Source organism: Argentina anserina, chromosome 6 (genome assembly GCF_933775445.1).
Source record: "Argentina anserina chromosome 6, drPotAnse1.1, whole genome shotgun sequence".
Taxonomy (NCBI): Eukaryota; Viridiplantae; Streptophyta; class Magnoliopsida; order Rosales; family Rosaceae; genus Argentina; species Argentina anserina.
In genome coordinates, this window is record NC_065877.1 from 3,659,264 (window position 1) to 3,682,890 (window position 23,627).

At 38.0% G+C, this 23,627-nt stretch overlaps 5 protein-coding genes across 7 annotated transcripts; 2 read left to right on the forward strand and 3 right to left on the reverse strand.

Moving 5' to 3' along the window:
- Nucleotides 1-178: 178 nt before the first annotated feature.
- LOC126799747 (uncharacterized) lies at nucleotides 179-2,329 on the reverse strand. Its single transcript, XM_050527014.1, has 3 exons — nucleotides 2,226-2,329; nucleotides 1,932-2,100; nucleotides 179-601 (listed from the first exon to the last, which is right to left on the reverse strand). The coding sequence occupies exons 1-3, from the start codon at nucleotides 2,283-2,285 to the stop codon at nucleotides 405-407; spliced, it is 426 nt and encodes a 141-aa protein (XP_050382971.1). The 5' UTR covers nucleotides 2,286-2,329; the 3' UTR covers nucleotides 179-404.
- A 1,484-nt stretch (nucleotides 2,330-3,813) lies between these two features.
- Nucleotides 3,814-5,409, forward strand: LOC126799739 (ABC transporter I family member 20-like). The gene is made up of 3 exons (XM_050527003.1): nucleotides 3,814-4,466; nucleotides 4,548-4,778; nucleotides 4,882-5,409. Exons 1-3 carry the CDS (start codon nucleotides 3,945-3,947, stop codon nucleotides 5,089-5,091), a joined length of 963 nt encoding a protein of 320 aa, XP_050382960.1. The 5' UTR covers nucleotides 3,814-3,944; the 3' UTR covers nucleotides 5,092-5,409.
- A 378-nt stretch (nucleotides 5,410-5,787) lies between these two features.
- Nucleotides 5,788-8,476, reverse strand: LOC126799745 (ADP-ribosylation factor-like). 3 transcript variants are annotated; one of them, XM_050527010.1, is made up of 6 exons: nucleotides 7,696-7,864; nucleotides 7,502-7,572; nucleotides 6,566-6,685; nucleotides 6,373-6,491; nucleotides 6,171-6,252; nucleotides 5,788-6,064 (listed from the first exon to the last, which is right to left on the reverse strand). In XM_050527010.1, the coding sequence occupies exons 1-6, from the start codon at nucleotides 7,862-7,864 to the stop codon at nucleotides 6,059-6,061; spliced, it is 567 nt and encodes a 188-aa protein (XP_050382967.1). In that variant the 3' UTR covers nucleotides 5,788-6,058. The 3 variants fall into 3 exon arrangements, with proteins under 3 accessions (XP_050382967.1, XP_050382968.1, XP_050382965.1); XM_050527011.1 differs by lacking the exon at nucleotides 5,788-6,064 and adding an exon at nucleotides 8,377-8,476 and having other exon boundaries at nucleotides 6,144-6,252; nucleotides 7,696-7,854; XM_050527008.1 differs by lacking the exon at nucleotides 5,788-6,064 and having other exon boundaries at nucleotides 6,144-6,252.
- A 1,359-nt stretch (nucleotides 8,477-9,835) lies between these two features.
- Nucleotides 9,836-13,945, reverse strand: LOC126799734 (WAT1-related protein At1g09380). Its single transcript, XM_050526993.1, is given in 9 exon segments — nucleotides 9,836-10,011; nucleotides 10,153-10,304; nucleotides 10,395-10,553; nucleotides 10,726-10,975; nucleotides 11,074-11,190; nucleotides 11,287-11,349; nucleotides 13,509-13,777; nucleotides 13,779-13,846; nucleotides 13,849-13,945. Coding segments are annotated over 9 exon segments (1,341 nt in total). The 3' UTR covers nucleotides 9,836-9,845.
- Nucleotides 13,946-18,464: 4,519 nt separating this feature from the next.
- On the forward strand, nucleotides 18,465-20,724 carry LOC126799737 (GDSL esterase/lipase At1g09390). The gene is given in 6 exon segments (XM_050526998.1): nucleotides 18,465-18,779; nucleotides 19,412-19,582; nucleotides 19,781-19,941; nucleotides 20,055-20,277; nucleotides 20,280-20,309; nucleotides 20,406-20,724. Coding segments are annotated over 6 exon segments (1,056 nt in total). The 5' UTR covers nucleotides 18,465-18,541; the 3' UTR covers nucleotides 20,639-20,724.
- The last annotated feature ends 2,903 nt before the right edge of the window (nucleotides 20,725-23,627 follow it).

The following is a 23,627-nucleotide window of genomic DNA, read 5'->3' on the forward strand; positions in this document are numbered from 1 at the left end:
TTGACAGGCAGCGGTGCCGTGGTTGAGTTTGATAATGATCAGGCTCCTAGAAATTGACCCTGATCTACGTTCATTTCTTGCATACTCCGATGAGTAACTCCAACGCAAACTCCAAGATCAGACAATTCTACATAATTTCAGTGTCCAATGCAAATTGTTGAATCCAGATCAATCACGCTGGAACTCACAAATCGGCTATTGATTTTCAGAAATGAATTAGAAGAGGAAAAAACTTCTGAAAACAATAAACACAATCATAATTAAGATACAACAGTTCAACACAAACCCCGAGCAGAACACTGAAGACATGCTCAAGTCAAACAACACATCTAATGTGTTGCATTCACGATTGCTCAGAAGATATACATCTAAAGGAGCACAGATCAAGTAACAGATACGATAGATCATCGGGCCAATAAGGCAACACGATCCTTTTGTATTGCCTGTGTTAAGTTAATATCAAAGAGTTCACACCGGATAGGCATCTCCATCTCATAAAAGGGGTTCTTCAAGACATAATCAGTGTAGAGCTCATAGATATGTTTCAACAGACCTTCCATGTGCTGCGTACCAGGCTCACTCACAACAAAGAACTTTGTCCCTGCAAAAGTGAAATAAATTTATTCGATCAGTATTACAATCCAAAGAACTTTCTACTTGCAAGTAAAATGCATGACCAGCCATATGAAATAAAGGGCAATTAACTAGCAATCCAAGATGCCCAAGCCTAAAGTAATAAATAAAGTTTCCATGTATAAGGGAGAATTAAAGCATGTAAGACGAGCATAACCTCAGTATGGGAATTTTCAGGGATGAAATAAGACCAGGCCAATGAATTTGATATGTTGATGCGACTACAAGACACAATACAATATCCCGGCCTTGGGCAATTCAACAACAGCTATGGAATGACATCTCCCACACTAGGACAAAAGAATGAAGTGGACCAAAATACTGGATGTTACCCTTTACCAAATGCAGAAGATGCAGGGTAAATCAAACACTTAATATATTATACGGAGGTAGACTTTCATTGCAATGCCCATCTCCAAGACAGAGATATAAGTAGTACTTAATGCCTAAAATCCACAAAAGAAGTCTTGAATTGAATGAACAAAACATATGACAAAAAGAATTATAATTTCACCATGGAAAAGGAGATCACAATGCTGACAAGAAACACAGGTAAGTTTAAGTGCACAGAAATCTCTCTGCACAGCTACTTTTAGAAAGCACAGAACCAGAAGCTTGATCTTGGTAAAATCGTATGACCTACAAACCGCATGAAGAGGTTTGTCGCATATAAACCCTAAACCCATGTAGCATTACTAGCATATAAATTACAATGATAATCTTCAACATTTTCCACGGAGAACTGAAGTTTGGCTTAAGGGATAATGGGTCTGAAACCTCTCCATATTACCATAACTACAAAAGTCCTCTATTGAAAGTTTGAAACTCAACGGACAAATAAACAAAAACAGAAAAACAGAAAAACCATAAAGCCTGTCAAAGAAATCGTCTGGATGAATGTTTCTCTACGTTCTTGAAAAGTTCATATTCATATGCATCACAACTTGAAAAAAAAAATAAAAAAATAAAAACCTTCATTCACCAAATCACAAATCACCCTTGCTCAGAATCAACATGTCATTTTATCCTCCTTTAAATTCCAATGTCCACCTAACTAAACACGGTATCTTAATCAACAATGAATAACAAAGGCACTCAATTCCAATGTCTGCATACTGACTCTCAGGTTAAAATGTTATACATGTTTTCGGGTAGTTTCAATGACAAAGGTTGAGCTCATTGAACAGCTTTGAGAAAATTAGAGTGACATCTTAAACAGCATGAGCTTATTTAAAATTCTCAAAAAATTAGAGTGAGATTCCGGAAAACACTAAAAAGGTTGAACCTTTGGAAATTACCGGTGAGTGACTGGAAGCAGTGAAGATCAAAGGTATCAGCTTGGAGTAGCTCGATGCCGGAGCAACCGGTAACCGGGGACAATTGCTGGGAAATGGCGTGCATTGAGTGCCACAAGCTCGCAACCCTCAAGCTGTCGTTGGTGTCCATCCGTCCCGCCGATCCATAGTCCTGTTTTGTTGGTTCAAACACACATCGGAATTTTTGACATCAATTTGCTGAGATGTTTAGGGAGGAGGAGTGGGAAAATAAGTGGGTTGTGAAGTTTCAGGGTTTTGGGGTATTATTATTATTACCTTGTAGAAGATCAAGCCGCCTGATTTGTTGATGATGTAGAGGCTGTAAATCGCTGCCATTTCAGAAAGGCTAGTTCTGAATCTGATATGGGTCGATGGATGAAGAAACACGAGTATTGAATATTGATGCCTGCAAGTTTGTATTTATACTGACCCAATAACATGGATCGAATACCCGACCGACCCGAACAGAAGGCCCACTTGGCCTCCTTTATGTTTGGCTTAGCTATGTGAATTTAGATAGTGAATCGAGTCCATTTGATGAAGTGCATTGACAATTTCATACGTTACATGATCATTGGAAAACAAGGGTAAGAGATCCATCTTTAGCCTAACCGATTTTATATCGTAAAAGTGAGAAAGTAAATCGTAAAATTTTGTGAAATCTGACTTACGACTTCCATCTACATAAAATATAAAAAGAAGAAACGAACTCTAATTATTCTCTAAAACTCTAGATAGCACTCTTTCAATTAAAAAAACAACCCATAAACCTACTTATCTCAAAATCGATATCGTAACATGTTTTTTGTTGCACAAAATAAAACATAACATAGAGTACCTCTCAGACCAAAAAAAAAAAAAAGTAGCTTCTATTCTTACCTCCTAAAACAATATTTAGACCTCAGTCTTTTTCTAATTTAGTTGACTTTTTCAACCTATGTGAAATTACTAAAAAGATATATAAGAGTGAAAAAAAATAAAACAATTTTTAACCTGCCTATTTTATAATTTTTCCTTTTTTGTCAATTATTAATTTATTTATTTTCAGGCTAACCCTAATTTGAAATAATAAATTGAATAAGATGATTTAATAACTTTTATTTTTTATTGTTAAAAAAATGCAATAAATAACATTATTAATCTTCATGTATTATTTGAAAAGCTACATAGAATTTTTGATAAACTTCGTTTGAGAGAGAAAAATTGTTCAATAGATATTAGAATTTTTTGTGTTGATTTTACTATTGGGCGAATTTCAAATCAATGAATAAAAAAATGGAACAATATTATTAATTATGAATTTAAGAGTGAAAAAGAAAATTTATTTGAGAAGAAGGATTATGTAATTCTAAAGAATTTTTCGATTTGTTTATAATAACTTAATATAAGTAGAATTGGAAATATATTAATAGATAGTAGATTGATTTAATATATTAAATATTGATTATGGGCATTTTCAGAAAAATTTGGAGGTCCAAATAGCATTTCAATTATTTGTAAAAATAAAAGAGATGTCTATTAAGTAAGAATGTCCAAATACCATTTTTTGAAATATGAATAGAAGCTCCAAAAAATAAACATAGAGTACCTCAGAATAAAGTATAGGCGTACAACCGTCAAATTTTTATGTGTCTCAAAATGCAAGATAATCAATTAATTGCGCTCAACAATGGTAATTAATGAATCTCACAAATAACAAAATTATAATTTAGTAACGAGAATTCAACTTAGTACATCATTGAAAATTCATTACTTCGACAGCAGTTGCCGCGAAACCTTCACCAACTACTTTTTCCCTCCCTTTACAACGTGTCTTACCCCCATTGGACGACATATTACGGAGACGCACCGAGTCCGCAGCCTCAGAAGTCAGATGTGACTGTGAACCGGCCACGCCTCCATCCCACCCGACCCGAAAGCTTTAAATCCACCGCCAAATTCTCCCTCACTTACCGTCTCTCTCTCTCTCTCTCTCTCTCTCTCTAACCAACAACAATGGGTGTCAAGCAAGATTCCACCGAACCAACGATCGTGATCAACCGCCTCAAATTCACCTACCCCGGAATCAACGGCCACCCGCCCCCCGGCGCCAAGCCCCTCATCGAAGACTTCTCCCTCACCCTCAACGCCGGCGACCGATGCCTCCTCGTCGGCTCCAACGGCGCCGGCAAGACCACCATCCTCAAGATCCTCGGCGGCAAGCACATGGTCGATCCCTCCATGGTCCGCGTCCTCGGCCGCTCCGCCTTCCACGACACCGCCCTCACCGTCTCCGGCGACCTCTCCTATCTCGGCGGCGAGTGGCGCCGCGACGTGGCGTTTGCTGGGTTTGATGTGCCGATTCAGATGGATGTCTCGGCTGAGAAATTGATCAATGGGGTGGCGGGGATTGACCCAAATAGAAGAGCTGAGCTGATCAAGGTGTTTGATATCGATCTCTCGTGGCGGTTGCATAAGGTCTCCGACGGTCAGAGAAGACGGGTTCAGATCTGTATGGGGCTTCTCAGACCGTATAAGGTACTTGATTCACTCGCATTTTCATCTTGGTTTTGGTTTTGCACACAAGGTGTTTGATGAAATGTCTGTGAATGAATGCAGGTGCTTCTGCTCGATGAGATCACGGTGGACCTTGACGTCCTGGCGAGGGCGGACCTGCTCATGTTCTTGAAGAAGGAATGCGAGGACCGAGGTGCTACGATCATTTACGCGACACATATATTTGATGGATTGGAGAATTGGCCGTCACACATTGTGTATGTTGCTAAAGGGAAGCTGCAGTTGTCAATGCCAATGGACAAGGTTAAGGAGACGTACAAGCTGTCCCTTATGGTTAGTGTTCGAAAGGGATACAATTTGGAAGCACTATTTAATTTTCGAGTAATTTTTCTTTGATTTGTTGCTGACATTGAATTGGATTGGATTTGGTTTGCAGAGGACGGTCGAGAGTTGGCTGAGGAAGGAGCGCGAAGAGGAGAGGGCGACAAGGAAAGAGAGGAAGGCAAGAGGTCTTCCCGAGTTTGAAGAACAAATTGAGGGGAGCCGAGTAGTGGTTAACAATGGTTGGGGAGCTGGGCGCCTCAACTCCACTGTTGCTGGAGAAGAGAACTTTGTGTTGAGCTCGAACAGAGTTCTCAGGCAATAGATACTTGAAGAGAATTTGAATGTGCTGCCTCTGGTTTGACGATTTGTCACCGATGTTTGGGATGAACGTATGACTTTGGTTTCTCTCCACAAATCGGTTTGAGATTTTTCATAGAGCCTCTTTGAATTGCATTGTGTTCCAGTTCCGGCAGTTGGCGTGTATACCACTTACCACATACTCCATTTCTGGATAAAAGAAATCAAGACCATATTTACTTGTACAATCCAGTTTTTTTTCAGTTTGTTTTCGATATTCCACTTTCTTATGGTTGTCCGCTCAAATGCTAAAGTACAATCCAGTTTTTCAGTTTGCTTTCAATATTCCAGTTTCTTATGGTTGTCCGCTCAAATGCCAAATTAGAAGAGTACTTTGTTCACAACTCACAAGTAAACTATTCTTCATGATTGTTAGAGATTGGTTGTCCTTGACAATGTAATAGATTTGCCAAGGCTTCACGTTCAACTTAGAGAGAGAGAGAGAGAGAGAGGACTCTTCAGTATATATCGACAATGTACAAGTATCCTGACCAACTTGGCAACATTACACGAGAAAAATCGTAGTCGTTTCCTGTTCTGTACATTGCAACATTACTTAAGAGAATCAGTCTTTTCGTTCTGTTTAGCCGTTTAGGTACCTTGGGCTAGACAAGAGACTGTTGCCTATACAAAAGATTTAAGTTTTATTGTCAATCAATGACACATTCAACACCTACATGCATTTAAGTCCATCAAAAGATGGAGAAATAATAGTAAAGGTTCAAAATCCAATGATTGAAAACCTAAACCGATACAAACAAATGTGTATGTAGAATATAGAAGTCGAATTATTTAAAATCTACAGCCGTCAATCACTTTGTAATAATATCTAAACAGATACATCCTCAGGGAGGGTAACACAATGTAAGAAATCCATAAACAGAAGATATGTGAGCCATCAGACACCTTGCAAGCAAGAGGTTGCTAATCATTTAGGCCTGCACACAAAGTAAAAAAACAACAAAAAAAAGAAGGCAAGCATATCATTAGTTTCCAAACTGAGAACACAGCTTAATCCTATGTCGGCAATGAAGAAGGGCATACCTTGTTGGCAATATTGTTTGAGAGCCAGTCAAGACCCTCATAGAGCCCTTCTCCAGAAGTGGCACATGTACTCTGGATGTACCTGCAAAAGTAAGAGACTGTGAGTTCACTTGTGAAATCAAATGCCTTTTATGTTAAGTGTACTCCTTATGTGCAGAAGGTATCCAAAGGAGGGAGGAGGTAGAAATATTTTTCAATGTACCAGTGGCGTTGACGAAGAGAGTGGAGACCAAGTTTGTCAGTGATCTCTGCAGCATTCATTGCATTTGGAAGATCCTGTTTGTTGGCAAATACCAGCAGCACAGCATCCCTCAACTCGTCCTACAAAGTCAAATATTAAATAATGTAAACAGAAGGAATATGCAAACATAAACAGAATCAGTAATTTTTTTTACCTCATTCAACATACGGTGCAGCTCATCCCTAGCCTCAACAACACGGTCACGATCATTGCTATCAACCACAAAAATGAGCCCTTGGGTATTTTGGAAGTAGTGTCTCCATAAAGGTCGAATCTACACAAACACACATCAATGCACAATGTTGGTCAATAGCAATAGATACACAAGATAGAACATACTTGTAACCATATAATTAAAAAAAAGGGACAACTCTGGCCGATGTATCTTCTATCATATGATTAAAACATCTACTCACTAAAATACAATCAGACGTGAACACATGTATACAGAGATAATAGATGTCCGCCAATGGATAGGTTTCCCTTACAATAATTAGGAAAAATCTTGAATGACAAGATGGCAGCAACAATCTAGCTTAGGTTTATGTTGTGTGCAAGTGTAGCAAGTGTAGCAAATGTAACTAGCACACCACCGTCCATAAGCACATAACCACATGAACTATATTTGAATTTAAATAATTATCAACAAAAAAGGTATACAGCAGGCACAAATTTTTGCCAAAGAGTGGATAGCTTTTCCTTGTAGATAAAAAGGAAAACCCTGAAAGACAAGGTGGCACAGAAATGTAGCTTAGGTTAATGTTGTGTACTAATGTAGGAGATATAACCAGCACACGACCGTCCATAAGCACATAATAACAATGAACAAAACTAATAAAAGAATTAAGTTATACCATGTCATAAGCACATGAGAAATTTCTGCCAAATAGTAGATAGCTTTTCCTTAGAGGAAGTGATCAAGGAAACACTTGAAAGACAATGTGGCACAAAACTGTAGCTTAGGTTAATGTTGTGTACTAATGTAGCAGATCTAACCAGCACACGACCGTCCATAAGCACATAAACCTCAATAAAACTATGTGCATAAAGTAGTCATAACAACGAAACAGATCTCCACAATGTTTCATACCTTGTCTTGACCCCCAACATCCCACACAGTAAAGCTAATGTTTTTGTACTCCACAGTTTCAACATTGAACCCTGAACATAATTTCAGACACATATTACTCATTTGAATCCTTACATGATCTTTAGTACTTGTTCCATAGCAAGTGCCGCTAAATAAAAAAAATACACGGACGAGAAACCACTACGTAATCATACCGATTGTAGGAATGGTGGTCACAATCTCTCCAAGCTTCAGCTTGTACAAAATGGTAGTTTTACCCGCAGCATCGAGACCGACCATAAGAATTCTCATCTCCTTCTTGGCAAAAAGCCGACTGAACAGCTTAGTGAAAGACAACCCCATCTTTGAATTCGCTGCATACATTATTCAAACTCAGATACAGCCCATCCAAAACAAAAAGCCTCGACACACACAACTCTTCTAGATCTCAAATGCAAGCATTAAATTCATTCAAATTCAAATGACGCGTAATAATACAATCAAAAATGACAAAATCATTTATATTTCCAGCTAGCTTGCTCCGATTCTTTGCAGATCACAGCTATTTAAATAGCTTCCTTGTTCCTTTTGACCTCAAATTTCTCATGTTATGAAAAATTTACACATCGAAGAACCTAAACAAGTACACAGATAATAGATCTGATGATAAAATACAAAGCAGCCTAAATTATCAGAAAAGAACAGGTTCAAACCCAAACACAAATCCAGATCCAGATACAAGGACTACACCATTGATATAACCAAAACCACACTAACCTATTATCAATCATGCACCAGATTCATATTCAAATTCAAATCAACGATTCATTGTGATCTGAGATTAAGCTGAAGGTTAAATCAACCATGGGTGTGAAAAATAGAGAGAGAAAGGTTACCTGAGAGGGGGCAGATCTGAGATGCTGCCCTAGAGAGAAACGAGGAGGACGATTGAAATGGGCTCAGATGAGTCTATTTGGGAATATAAATACACGACGGGATTTAACGACGTTTGGTGCCGTGAGATGAGTTGCTTGGCGTTTATTGGGACGTTTGGCGCCGTTAGGGTTTGAAGGGAGGTTGGATTTTATTCCATGCGGCTAGTTGTAGAGTGGCGCGCGTGTGCTTACTCCAACGTGTGTAGAAATTTCAAATTTATATGCCCAAAACTTCCATCTTTATTGTTACATTTGACCCAAATCATACCACCTACATCTATTTATACAACCCTATAAATGTTGTATCATCTAAAATGTTATGCTGCTCCAGAGCATGCTATGCATCTTATTGTTGATAATTAGTTGTACGTCTCTCGTGTATTCACTTATATCTTACATACAAAGAAAACGGTAATAAAATTTCAGGATACATATCATGTTACATAACACAATATAAATGTCTTGATAAGTTTACTGATAACTCTTTTTTTTTCTTTTTTGACAAAATGGGGTAAGATCAAAGCTTACTTGTGACAATGAATGTAACCTCAACAAATTGACAAGATCAGCTTGTTTTGACATTTTTTTCTAGATACTCTACTGCACATAACACAATGATCCATACGACTACCCACCATTATATAATTACAACTAGCAACAAAGCATACAGTGTGCAATTAATTTTTTCAAAAATACTAACGGCAGAAAAACGTGAGTGGATGTGGAGAAAAAAATGGGAGTTGAGAAAGCTACAAAGAGATTTCAAGAGAATAAAAATTTATTTTTATATTATTTTGTTTATTACTCATTTGTCCTTTGTTTATTTAAAACTATTTCAAAACGTGTGTTTTGGTTAACAAAGCATATTCTGGATATTAGAGTATATATTAGAATACCTCACTACTTACAATACCGTGAGATACTTGGCATTGTACATGTTGATTTGTAGCACGTACAAAATGAAGGGTTTGAACAGAATTTCTTACCGTGAAAACGGGCATGGGTCACGACTGAACTTTAAGTCAAAGGGAGCAGGTTGCCCCCGATGATCCTTTTTATAAAAGATGATGTTATGCTTGCGATTTACTTTGAGCCTATCCAAAATAGAAACATGACCACACAATTTGTTGGAGAAACACAACTGCCACAATGATCGATATTGATGAGATCAATCTCAACCGGAAAACGTGCATATATATTATCCGATCATTGAAAGACACTAGAATATTAAACATCACATTACACACCGAATTAGTTGGACCAGACACGCGAGGATGACACTAAACTAACTTAAAAAGGGCTGATGATGATTATCTATGAAACATTTCTGAAACTAAAGTGGGGCGATTCGATGACGATACGAGAGGTCGATAATGCTTGATTTGAGCTAGTTTCATGGAAGCACTCAATCCAGCAGTACGTGAATGTTCTCATTTGGGCAGCTGCAGCTGCAAGTCGTTTTTCTCAAATTCCTTGAAAGCAGCATTTGGCTTTGTATTTGCGTCAGTTTCTTTGCCCTCAAGCTCTGCCGTCTCCTTGGTCTTCCCCCAAAGAACAGAATAGAGCCCACCCACAATCAAGAGTGATCCTACAGCACTGAATGATCACCAATTTCAATTAGTTAACAAAAATAGTTACAAGTACCTTGCATCACAAGTAAAATAGTTACAAGTACCTTGCATCACAAGTAAAATAGTCGAAGCCTAGCACAAGTTCAAATAGACTGTATGTACTTACGTTCCCAGGTATAGATTCTCATCAAGCAGAGCCCAGCTGGTAACAGCCACAACAATGAGGAGCAGAGGGCTGAACACCGACACATAAAGAGGTCCTTTCCTTTGGATACTCCATGAAGTGAAGAAAAATGCTACTGCAGAACCCATGATCCCCTGAAATGAAATGGCCAGTGTCGTTCATTGTTCGCGATTTAGTACAAAGTTTAAGTTACGCGTTCAGATTATTGATGAACAAGTACATACTGCATAGAGGCTTGCGGTAAGCTTCATGGGGTTATTCAATGACCATGCATGTCGATTGTGCTCGGCACTTACAGCAATGAGCCCACACTCCAAACTAGCCATCAAACACATCAATGCGGTGCTTGTGTATGGTGCTGGAAAGCTATCACTCACTTTTGCCTGAAATAAGAACACAGATTAATCAAGTTGTAACTAAGAAGGATGCTACATAACTAATCTTAGGCTCTGTTTGATTCACGAAATAGTCCTCTGTTTTCCGGAATGTATATTCATTTTTGCAAGGTTCCAATTAGTACGTGGAGAAACGAGATATTGTTGCGTTTATACTTACTTGGATGATGAACCACATTGCCCAACCTAAGGTGCTGATGATGACTAAAATGGGGCCAACAAAGGAGTTGGCATTGTTGACAGAAGTTGACTCTCCCACTTTCTGCGCATAACTCCAGTGAATTTTGGATTTACCTATACCAATGTTTTTCCCATGGTAAAATGAGAGTATCATTGCTCCAAATACACACACTGCTGTTCCCATCACCTTAGCTAACCCTGCCCTGCTCTTCATTTTTGCTGATTCCTGTCTGAAAGTTTAAGATCGACACAATATCAATTTCAGAGAAATAAAATTTAGAAGTAGAAAAACACATAGTCAGTACATGCATGGTAAAGTGGTAGAAACCTGAAAAGGACTGCAAGGATGAATGTCATAGCTGGGAGTGTATTTGTCAAGGCACAAGCAATGGTTGGAGTGCTTTTGTTCAATCCAACAAAATAGAACACTTGGTTGGCAGTTGCTCTGCCTTTTTCAGGATTCCAATTAGGTCAATTATTATGTTGCCATAAACTAAAATACTACGGTGGCTTAAGTAAATATATAAATCTGAGTTTTTACCCGGTTAAAGAACATAGAAAAATCTGGAAGAGAATAGGCATTGTGATCTTGGGTCTTGTTTTCCTATTAGAATCAATAGACACAGATCGATTAACAAACATTATATTAATATCCATGTTCTCCAAAATTTACAGAAGAAAACACATATCGATCCAATTCAAGTAAACATTTCCACCTGAATTACGGATCAGTTAGAAACTTGACTGTTATGGCAATACATAGGTATGTATGCAGATTAGCTGTGGCCAATCTAGAGTTCTGGCTAGTGCGCGCAATATTAAATTTAGAGAAAGACCCTCTGTTTCCATATAAGGCTAGGTTTTTCCACGCACCTTAGGGTTTCTACAATAGTGACAGTTCTGAATTATTGGGACTATGCTTTATCTGTTCATCTATACTCAATGAAAATGGGGGACGTCCGGTCTCTTACACACTATACAAGACGTATCTACACATGGACTACGGTGGGCTATAACCCACCCCAAATTCTCAAAAAACTTGACTTTATAACTTAATTTTAGTGTAAATTATTCAATTTTAAATATTATCTCACCCTAAATTTAAATAATTAGTCCATATGCTTTTGAACTTAGTTCATTTATATATATATTTTTTCAAATAAAAACTATTTCTATTATTAAGTAATTTAGTTAATAATTCAATTTGTTTTTTATAGAGAATTGGGTCAACGTTTCCTCTTCTTTTTTCTTTACTTATTGCCTCTCTAAAACGACTGTTCTTCTCTCTCCAGTGATGAGGTACGAGTACATACTCTTGGGTATTAAGCCATTAATGTATACTCATATGATTGTATTTTAATTCCCCGTGCTAATTGATTGATCCCCTAAGTCAAATTGATTTTAATTTAATAAGATATCATGATTCCCATCACACTATAGTTAAAGTGGGATTACATATGGTCATATATAGTTAATATATGGTTTAATTTAAAAAGAAAATACGTGTAGTGAATGTTCATTGAAATTTTGTTTCTAGCCCACCCCAAATCATAATCCTAGCTCCGCCCTTGGTACTATATTTACTTTGTAGATCCGCTGAGCTAAATAAGCCTAGCTAGGCCGTTGGAACTTGATTTGCCAGCTAGATATATTAAGAAATTAATGAGATCTGGATGCATACTGATGATTCCAAAAGGAGTCCAGCTTCTACCTACCTTAGCTATGTCCTAAACGAGCTGCTAGCTATAGCTGGCTGGCAATGAAGAAAGACGAAGATAGAAGGAAGAAGAAAGAAGAAACACGAAATAAGAAGAAGAGGACAAATGGTTAAGTTGTGTGTGGCGACCATGCAAAACTTATATGACCGAAGCTTGTGCCACTCGTCCGTAGAATCCTGGTACGTTTACGTTAGAATTAAACACCAAAAAAACCCAAAACGACAGAACCCAGAAACTGAAAGCCCCTACACACTGATGAATGATGATGCATGGCCTTCTGCGTTTATTGCGTGCATCAGTAACCATCTTGCTAAATCTGACTAACCTTTTATACGATAAATTCTGCACCAGAAAGTTCTTATATGGATTTGGATTTTCCCAGGAACTACGTACTTTTCGATCATATGGTTTCCAAAATACTCGATCAAATTAACAAAGTAATCCAGCCAAAAAAATAACATTAAATAAAACTTCTGTACATATTGCTGAATATTGATCGAATCAGAAGTTGGACAAGAATAATGAAGAAGAGGGAATTGAAGATGATGCAGATTCAAGCTCAAAGGTTTGAGTCAAGTGTCTCAACCATGCATTAGAGCTCCGAACTTTCATGAACAAATTAAGCATTTCCATGATAATAATATGAACAATTGTAATTAAAAAAACAAGAACAACTATTCAAAACGATATATATATATATATATACACATATATAACAACATTAATATTCTCTTGTTCTGTTGCTTTCCCTTTGTTTGAAATCATAGAGAACGTACAGAACCCAAAATAGAAATATTTTCTTTATAGAATTATACTATGAAAATTGACTTTGTAATATAATATGAAAATGATGCATGCAAACAGCGCGCTTATTATAACATGAAAATTTTTTACCCTCATTACACTCAAATATACTAAATAACAATCCAATATGAGTATCGAATACTTGCATGCATGCATCGAAATAAATCCGTAAAACGTCTTTAACTCTATTTAATGCATCAAAATGAACAGTGATACATATACAGTTGAGTCACTTTCTTACCATTCCATCCAATAAGCAAACGGAGCTATGGCTAAGGTGGCGAAAACTTGACGATAAGCAACAAGAACAAGAGGGTTCATCGCAGCCTCCAGAGCAAGCTTTGAAGTAATGTTCATTCCTGCATAGCACACTTGCACAAACACCATGGCCAAAAATGGAAGATAGCTATTACCATAACCAATCGCCATTGCTTTTTCTGAAATATCTAGTACTTTGTTAACTTGTACTATATATCTACAGAAGCAGCAGATGAACAACTAAGAAATACAGCAAGAAAGATAGCAAGAGAGAGATTTGGAGACTGAGAAATGAGGTATTGGGATTTATATAAGGGAAATGAAACAGAAAGGCGAAGAGTATATTGCGTGAAACTAAGAGAAAGAGAAGTCGTTGGAGGATTGATTAATGCATTGCTTGCAACACTTGGGCTTATGCATGCATACATTTGTCTTAGCTTCATGAGGTGGTTGCCACTAGCACATAGAATACGTCTTCAGTTTTTGTTCTTTAGAGGAGAAATGATTGGGTGGACGTCACACCAAGTGAGCTTCTAGGCCAAACCAATGAGCATTTGGGATGTTATGTATCTTGATCGTTCAAGCCTCATCAATTTGATCTACATACACTTTGTAATGCTAGTAATCGAAAGCACAATCTATAGGATTCTATCTTCTCATACTCGTAGATGATACGTAATTCATGACATTTATCATTGTTACAGCAAGTTAAATATCCACTCACGTTATCTCTCAATTCTTCAATTGTAACGTCTATTTCTGGTAATTTCCGTTAGCATATGTACAACATGTTTGTCATTACTTTTAGTGTTCATCATCGTCGATCATCTGTCGACTCAGATGTACATTTTTATTATGTGCATATCAAATCCGATAATATGGAAATTGAGCAAGAGGATCCAATTTCTTGTCAAAATTGCTAATTCGATCTTGAATTTATTATATATTAATTGGATAATTAGCTAGGATGCATCATTTCTCATAAAATTTCTTCCTAGTTCCTAGCTATATACCACCAACTGGCACAGTAGTAGGATTGAAATTTTTGAGACTCGATGTAAAAGAAAAGGTATTTATAGCCAACTGTAGGTTCGCAATTTGTATATATATGAAGGATTTATTTCTTACTTGAGTGTAGGCTCTTCTCAAATTGAGAGGATGGTCCTTTCTGCTATCAGATTTATTTGCTCAAGGCAAGAGCAGGGCCATGTTATGTCAATGTTTGCACTCAAGACATGATAAACTATGTGCCAGACCAATTCCAAATTTTCACCCCTTGATTAAACATTTAAACATTGTAGTCAACAGAAGGGTTAAACATTTTCTAACCCTAGAGGCCTAGAGGAGACGTTGTACGTGCGCGCAAGTAAATCAACAGGACTGTACGTATACACAATTTGGATATTTTATTATAATCCAAAAATAAATAAATATTTTGTCTTGCTGTTTATTACTTTTTAGCTTATATCATTATGAAAAAAGTTCATCATCGGTACTCAAACTATTGTGGAAAGGTCAATGTAGTACCCTAACTCTAAGTTGTACCAATGTAGTACCCAAACTTGTAATTCGCTATCAACGAAGGGTCTGAGCTCAATTTCTGTTACGGCTCCGTTATCTCGGTCACGTGTCTTGCACGTGACCACACAAAACATTCAACAGCAGTACCCAAACTCTTGTGGCAAGGTCAATGTAGTACCTAAACTTTGAGTTGTACCAATGTAGTACCCAAACTCGTTTTTCGCTATCAATAAGGGGTGTGAGGCCAATTTACGTCACAGTTTCGTCTTATATATCAAAATAAAAAGGGTATTCACCTAAATAACTCTATGTTGGTTCTAATGCCCTAAATAAGAAACTCTTAAAGTAAATATCTAAAATTAAGAAAGAACTTACAAATTGGGCAAAACACCAACCCATTCTCATTATGCTCCGGACTCCTCACCACCACAGTGTGGCATCGAGGACCTCCACCTCCTCTCATCCCCACCGCCTCCTCCTACAACACCAACACCATCTTCGAGCTCCTCCACCTCTTCTTGGAACTCCTGATCCATCGACATGTCATGATCGCATACCTTCACTCTGAGATTCTCGGCCGCTGACCGCACCGCTTTACATGCCTCGAATGTCGTAGGTGGAGGGAGAGAAAGTCGTAGGTGGAGGATGTGAGGGAGACGATGTTGTGGCTCAAGGCAGAGCTGCCGAGTTGGGAGAAGTCATCATCGTGATTGAAGAGTTTGGAAGAAACACAACCCATAGTGTTGCTTTACCTCGAAATCTGAGCTCATAAATACAGTGTGGAATGAGTGAGAGTGAATGAGAATGAGAAAAAAAAAATGAGAAAATACAAGAAGTTATGACACGTGACCCAAAAGATGGAGTTGTGATAAAAATTGGTTTCAGACCCCTCGTTGATAGAGAAAAACGAGTTTGGGTACTACATTGGTACAACTCAAAGTTGGAGTACTACATTGATCTTACCACAAGAGTTTGGATACTTATGTTGAAATTTTTTTTGTGGTCACGTGCTGGACACGTGACCGAGATAACGAAGCCGTAACGGAAATTGGGCTCGGACCCTTTGTTGATAGCAAATTACAAGTTTGGGTACTACATTGGTACAACTCAGAGTTTGGGTACTACATTGACATTGTCACAATAGTTTGGGTACCGATGACGAAATTAACTCTATCATTATTATGTACGTTTTCCTTTTACTAATTTACTTTAGCTTACATAATTTAGTATCAAAATGACGGAAATCATCCATACGTTAGTTGGCTGAAGTAAACAAAAGTACCGAACCAGATAAATTAGATCAAAGATGTCTAGATATTTACCAAAGAACAAAAATCAGTATTTTTCTATACCTATAAATGAACACAAATCTTCTTCCGCATGATCAGAGGTAAGCGCTCAAATTGCGGAACTTCTTCTTAAATTTAGTTTGAGCGGCTTACATTACAATGAATTGTTTCTACGCTCAAGTCAACAAAGCTTATTCTTTGCTTATAAAGAAACAAAAACAAACGCCAGGTTCTGAAGCTCGCACAAGCAGGCACCTTGTACTTGATCTTTGCAAAGAAAATTTAGACATTGATGATTGATCCTTTCGTGATTTTAGTACCAAGATCTGGGGAAGAAAATAAGATTATTCAAAGTTTTCATTTGGGATTCATTCAGGCTTTGAGCTCTTCGATGAAAGTTGCAGAAGGGGAGTGCAAATATGAAAGCGACAGAGGAAGAAGAAGATAGTGATCCTTTGTTGTTAGAGAGTGGAAAACTTGAAAAGAAAGATAGGGACGGTTTAGGTAAGCCTGCAGTGCCTCCTCCAAATTATCAAGCATTGCATTTGCCAAAACATAATGTAGCCTTCCATGAACAAATCCCAACTGAAGAAAATGCAAACTGTAGAGCCACATCTCAACAAAAGGTATCATTCTCTCTTCTTGTATCACTACAACACAAACACCCTTTTCTGATCACGGATTTCCGACTAATGCATTTTGTGGTCGGTAATAATAGTATTTCCAACAATTTCTCTGTCGGAAATGCAATTTTGGTATGAATCTTATTTCAATTTTGGTATGAATCTTATTTCCGAGGAGTTCTCAATCTATCAAAAACGTGGTTGGAAATAAAAAATAATATTGGCGCCAAAAGTTTCCACCATTTTTCTTTCGACGAGATTTTTGTTTTGTCAGAAAGTTGTTGGAAAAAAATACAGTTATTTTCGATGATTTTTTTGTTGGAAAATCGTAAAAAAAGAAGAAGTATTTCTAAACAGAATTTGTTTGGTAAGATAGTCATCCAAAAACTGTGTAATTAATATCTTATGTGAAATTTTGTATTTATTTATCGAAAGATGGTCACATTACATAGTATAAGAACTTAAAAAAGTTTTATTTCAATAAGCAAATAAAGTGCAAGCTCTTTGCTCTTTGCTCTATTCAATATATGATATTATTATTATTATTGTAACATTTTTGATTTTGTGTGACTATTCAGAATGAATAAATTCACCAGTACTACCGTTGGCTTTCCTCTCATGCGAAATTAATTTATGTTTGTTCTTACCTAGGATCATATCTACCTATGGATGTTGTCATTTTGGCTTTTCCCCTCTGATTGGAATGCAAATACGCTTCCAAACTAAAGAGAGACTCATCTTCGTATTTCATGTTCAAGTTAATTAGTAATTAGCACCCTGAAGTGGCGCGCATTCTAAGCATTACGTTTGTCAGCCATATGAAGTATTTAACATATTGCTCTCTCTTTTTCAATCCGCAAATCATATAGACAATGCATCATATATATTGACATTCATAACATTTCAAGACAAAGTTCAAATCAACATCACTATGACATAGCACTAAAATTATGATTATTTTGTCATTGTGCTATATTGCAAAAAAGCTGTAAGGGTTTACAATTTTTAATGAGTTGAAAGAGCTAGATAACTCATTATGTTGAACTCGTTGTCTTCAAAATGAGTATAACTCTAACTTGTAAAATAGTTATGTTCGATGTAAATCGTTATATCGACCTCTTACTAAATTTAAAACTATCACACAAAGTAGATATATTGTATCACACAGATGCAGACGTCAGCACTGTGCGGATTCAGTGATTCCAACGAGTCGCAACAACGGCGCAGATGGTGCCAGCCATGCTCCCCCCCTCCCGGCACTCCTGTTTGTGCATGCCAGAATCTCGAAATTTCTACACGGTGCAAAAAAACTTGAAATTTTAAGATTCCAGCCGCCGTGAGCCTACACTGCAGTTCCGGCTGACACAGACAATAGTTTATCGGAAGGAGGGAGCACGACCGGTACCATCCTCGCTGTCATTGTGCGTAGCCGTTTATTAGAATCACCGAATCCGCAACTTTGGACATCCACTGAGAAGCCCTTGTATATATATGAGGCACTCTCAAACACACACATCGACACTGACACAGTGCCACTCACTCATTTTCTGCAGCAACTACAGCAGCGCTGCTTTGCCATATCCATGGCTTTCTCACTCTCCATCTCCGGCCTACTGCTTCTCGCTCTGCTCACTTTCTCCGTCACCGGCCAGCAACCTAGCTATAGAGGCCCTGTCATCTTCAACTTCGGCGACTCCAACTCCGACACCGGCGGACTCATCGCCGGACTCGGCTACACCATCAACCCTCCTTACGGCCGCACCTACTTCCGGCGATCCACCGGCCGCATGTCCGACGGTCGCCTCATCATCGACTTCCTCTGTAAGTGGTTCCCACCTCCAAAATAGTAACTTTCTACTTTTACCTTCATCCTACGTGGCCACCTTGTCCGCCGTAGATTATCTGACCAGTGCATGTCTGTCGGTGATTTCTTTATTTATAAAATCCGAGTGTTTAGCACTGATAGGACATTGCAGCATGGCGGTAATGGGTTGTGGTCCACCCTAGTTAAGGTGATCCAGATCTGACCTGAGTCTCCAGGGCCATCTTACCATGTTAGTCCAAAAATTTTGCCCTTCACTTTTAGCCTTATGTTAGTGTTTAGCTATCCCAAATATACTTGTGCATGTTGATTACTAAGATTTGATGTCATGTTTTCTTGGACTGATGCTGATTTAGATGTAGCAGAAGTCATGTGCTACAAAATCTTCCATTGTATCTGTCTCATTGTTTTTGTTACTATATGATTGTTTAATTTTTCTTAAGACAGGGGTTTACTTGTTTAGAGTCGGATGCGAAAAACTAGTATGCGTATGGACACCCTATTTTGTTATGTTGTTAGACTGCAGACACCGACTTCCTATGTGATGGAAGAGGATTCAATTAGTCTAGGCATTCTTGTGAAGCTTCCTCTAAGAGATGGATGTAATGATGTATGGTGTTATCTTGTGCAGGCCAAAGTTTGAACACAAGCCTATTGGCTCCATACCTAGACTCTTTGTCAGGGTCTAAGTTCACAAATGGGGCGAACTTTGCAATAGTTGGGTCGTCAATCTTCCCCAAACGCATCCCTTTCTCTTTGAGCATCCAAGTCATGCAGTTCCTGCATTTCAAAACTACTGCAGGTATCTAATGGTTTAGGGTTTCAATTTTATCTCATTACATTACGTATTTATATTTTGAATCTCGCTGCTGCTTTTGCACATATTGTTGTCTTGTATTGTAATTGACAACTGCTTGTGAACGCGTATGTGTTATTTGGTTCTGCATATTAGTAGATGCCTACACAAGATAGCTGATCACATTGCTTCATGAACATTTAGGCTCAAAAGACTTGATAGGTGATGAAGGTTTTCGAAAAGCACTCTACATGATTGACATCGGACAAAACGATCTTGCTCAGTTGTTCTCCAAAAATCTGTCATTCACGCAGATAACAAAGAAAATCCCACCCATTACTACAGAAATCAAGAAAGCCGTTAAGGTGAGTCTGTTTAATATATAGACAAAAACATAAAAACATAGTGTACTCTCAAGACTTTCATGGCATTCCACATTTTTATGATACAAATATAATTCTACAGTATCAATTTGCAGACTTTATATGATCAAGGCGGGCGAAAATTTTGGATACACAACACGGGGCCATTGGGTTGTCTCCCTCAAAAACTTTCTTCAGTGGATCAGAGGGACATGGATACATATGGATGCCTCTCGACCTACAATGCGGCTGCAAAATTGTTCAATGTAGGATTGCGCCATACATGTGATGAGATGAGGTTTGAATTTAAGGATGCAAAAGTGGTATATGTAGATGTATATATGACCTCATTGCTAACTCCACCAAATATGGTAAACAAATTTCTTGCTTCACAGATTTCAAACTATGCAAGTCCAATACTGTAATACAGGCAATCATCATACAATTACTTTTGTCCCCCCATGTAGGTTTCACTAGTCCTCTAATGGCATGCTGTGGAAGCGGAGGTCCTCCCTACAACTACAATATGAGGCTGACATGCGGCTATGCCGGTTCTCAGGTTTGCAAGGACGGATCCCAATCCGTAAGTTGGGATGGAATTCACTACACTGAAGCAGCAAACACCATTGTAGCCTCAAAGATACTATCGACAGATTACTCTATACCATCAATTCCATTTGATCTCTTTGTTCGTAGTTAGTCTACGTTCTGAAGTCTTTTATTTCCAATTCCATTTGATCTCTTGTGCTGTATTTTCTAAAATTCGAGAGCATCGTAGACTTTGGAGAAGAAAAGTATGGATTATTAGAAAGTGTTGCAAACATGCCTGTCTATCAGGCAGGGATTCTGTGTTTCAGCATGTGTCAAAAGACTCAAAACTGATACCTAACAAAAAAAAAAGGCATAAACTCATCGACTACGATTTTCTTTCTGGACACCCCGTAGCTAATCCGACAGAAACCAAGTTCTATGAGGAACTTTTTGAAAAAAAAAAAAAAGGTTCTATGAGGAACTTATCCTCCATGGGGCACTCAGATGTCCGGTGCTCACCATACATGATACAATTACCACATATCCAGAGAATAGCGCGTCCAGCATCTTGGTTACAGCAGCGCCGCGCCCCGATCACAAACCTTACAAACTATGACACAGCCGCTAACAATTGCATTCTGTGGGATAGATTTCCCGGTACGGGCACGAATTGCACTGTGTTCATCTACCAAGGAACAAATCATACATGTACCTGTTTACAGTTTGCAAATCCGTTAACAAACAATGATAAAAATTAATAATGACTACGGCACATGAGAAACCCAAAATATCCTGTGAGCACCTGACATTGAAAATTAAAGGTATTGAAAAGATCTCTGTCACGAGCATACTAGATATCTCTATAAAAATGTACAGATAGAGGCTGTGTTTGGTACAGCTGAGCTTATAAAAAAAGTTGGTTTATGCTTATTTTTGAAAATAAGTTGCTGATAAGTAAAGTAGCTGAGTGTTTGGTAAACTGGCTTTTATAAGTGTCTGTTAGTGGCAGAAGCAGTGACAAAACGTTTGGTAAACTCAAGCTGACTTATACTTTTCATTTGGCAAATGACAAATTTAGACATTTTTAAAATTTTTACATGAATTGTTTGGTGATATAACGTTTTCAACTATATTATTTATGTATCATTTTTTTAACTTTTAAAACTTAAATGACATTATAATTACTATGCGACATTTGAAAATAAACATATACCTATTGGACAACTAAGTACAAGTAATTTATTTATGATATTGATTCAATACATCTATTCGAATATGAATATGTACAATGAATCTTCTCATTAATCGACAACCATTATTCTTCTGCTATATATCCAGTTTTTCTGATCATAGTAAAAAACCAACAATACCCTTGAAAATTTGCCAAGATGACACCTCAAATGTTTCATCATCTTTTTACCCTCTACTGTGGTCTGTGGATGAGCCTTTCTCAGTTATCATGAAGCCAGGAAAGAATCTGTGTATACCTGGCTCCCAAGTTATCAGAGAAAACCTGATCCCCAAGTAACTCATTTCCCAAACTTTAGTCATAGATCTAAACAAAAATTTAAAAGTCGTGCGTATTCAGTTAAGAGTCCATATGTTTAACCAACAAGGTAATCACAGGTCTAGTAATCATTAGTTCACTGCAGAAAAGATGAAGCCATAATAGAGCAAATGGATCATCAATCAGAGATTAATTATAGGCTGAAGTCGTATTACAAAATTACACCAGACTCATCTATTCTCTGTGAAATTCGTGTATACAACTCCAATAGCTGACAAGGAAAGCCCTTGTACTGGCAGAATTGAACACCAACTAATGAGTAATAGATGTACTACAATTTAATTCCTATCATTATCACTGTTATCAGAGGCATTCTCATCATAATCAGACCCAGTAGCAAAGTTGATGTTTTCATTTTCACCTGTGCTATTCTCTGAGCTTTCCCCATCCGATTTTAGAAGATGTTTCAAGTCATCTAGGATGTAAGGTTCCGTCAGTTTCAAATAAACATAATGATATGAAGGATGGGTCAAGTTACTCAAGTATACATAAGAAGAAATTGAAAAGGAATACAGGGGGAAATACAAACTCGATACAGAAATGGAAGCTAGTTGTGGTTGCGTTAGGGGATTCGATGTTAGAGGCCTTTGGAACCTACATTCAACTGGGTGGTGGAAATGAAGACCATGCCTATTGGTTTGGCTTTTTCAGCAGGCTTGAGAGCTCAAGCTAATCCAACCATAGAGAGTAATCACCTATACAACAAGGATCAAAATTGTCAAGTATGAGATGTGCTGAAGCCCCTAAATCAGCATATGTATTCCTAATTTCTCATAATCAAACAAAAGCTTGTTCCTAAACTCCTCAATATGCCGCAATAACATACAAGAAGTCAAGTACTAAAACGATATGGGAGAAAGAAAGAAAAAATACAACGATGAAGCAGGTGTGGATAAAGAGTTCACAACAAATTGCAACAAAAAGAAAATCAAGGTAAATCTACACTCATGTTATCTTTGCATATTTCCTTGAACTTACCTGAGATCAATGGGTACACCCTCATTTGCCTATTGATGACCAATCTTGATTCGATTGTAATTAAAATTTTATAAAGAAAGATTACCTTTACGGAGACCACACTGCTGCCTGCCTGCTTCCATTCAACAACGTACGGTGAACCAGTGTACTTACTCGATTTTTAGACAACTCACTCTCTTGTGGCCATCACCAGCATCAGCGGACCCGTAGACGGAATTGGAGTCCCGAAACCTTAAATAGCGCTATACCAATGAGACGTATTCGGGCACTGGCTGGTTCCACTAGGTGGCTCGGTATCGGAGGGCGTATTCGGAAGCGCGGCAGACCCAGACGTTGAGGCCGTCGGTGATGATGAGGTCGAAGCGGGAGGCGAACCATGTGCCCTTGATGAAGATGGGCTGGGAGTCTCTTGGTTGGAGCTTCAAGCACGAGTGCTTGGGGACTGAGGCATCGTCCTCCATTTGCGTTGAGGAAGGCAAAATAAGGAACAAAGAATCAGAGAGTTTTGGAGGATGATTGAGAGAGAGATCAGAGATTAGTCGATGGAGAAGACAGAGAACTGAAATAGATCTCGAGGTTGTATCGTGTAATTCCTTTAATTGCACGAGGGTAC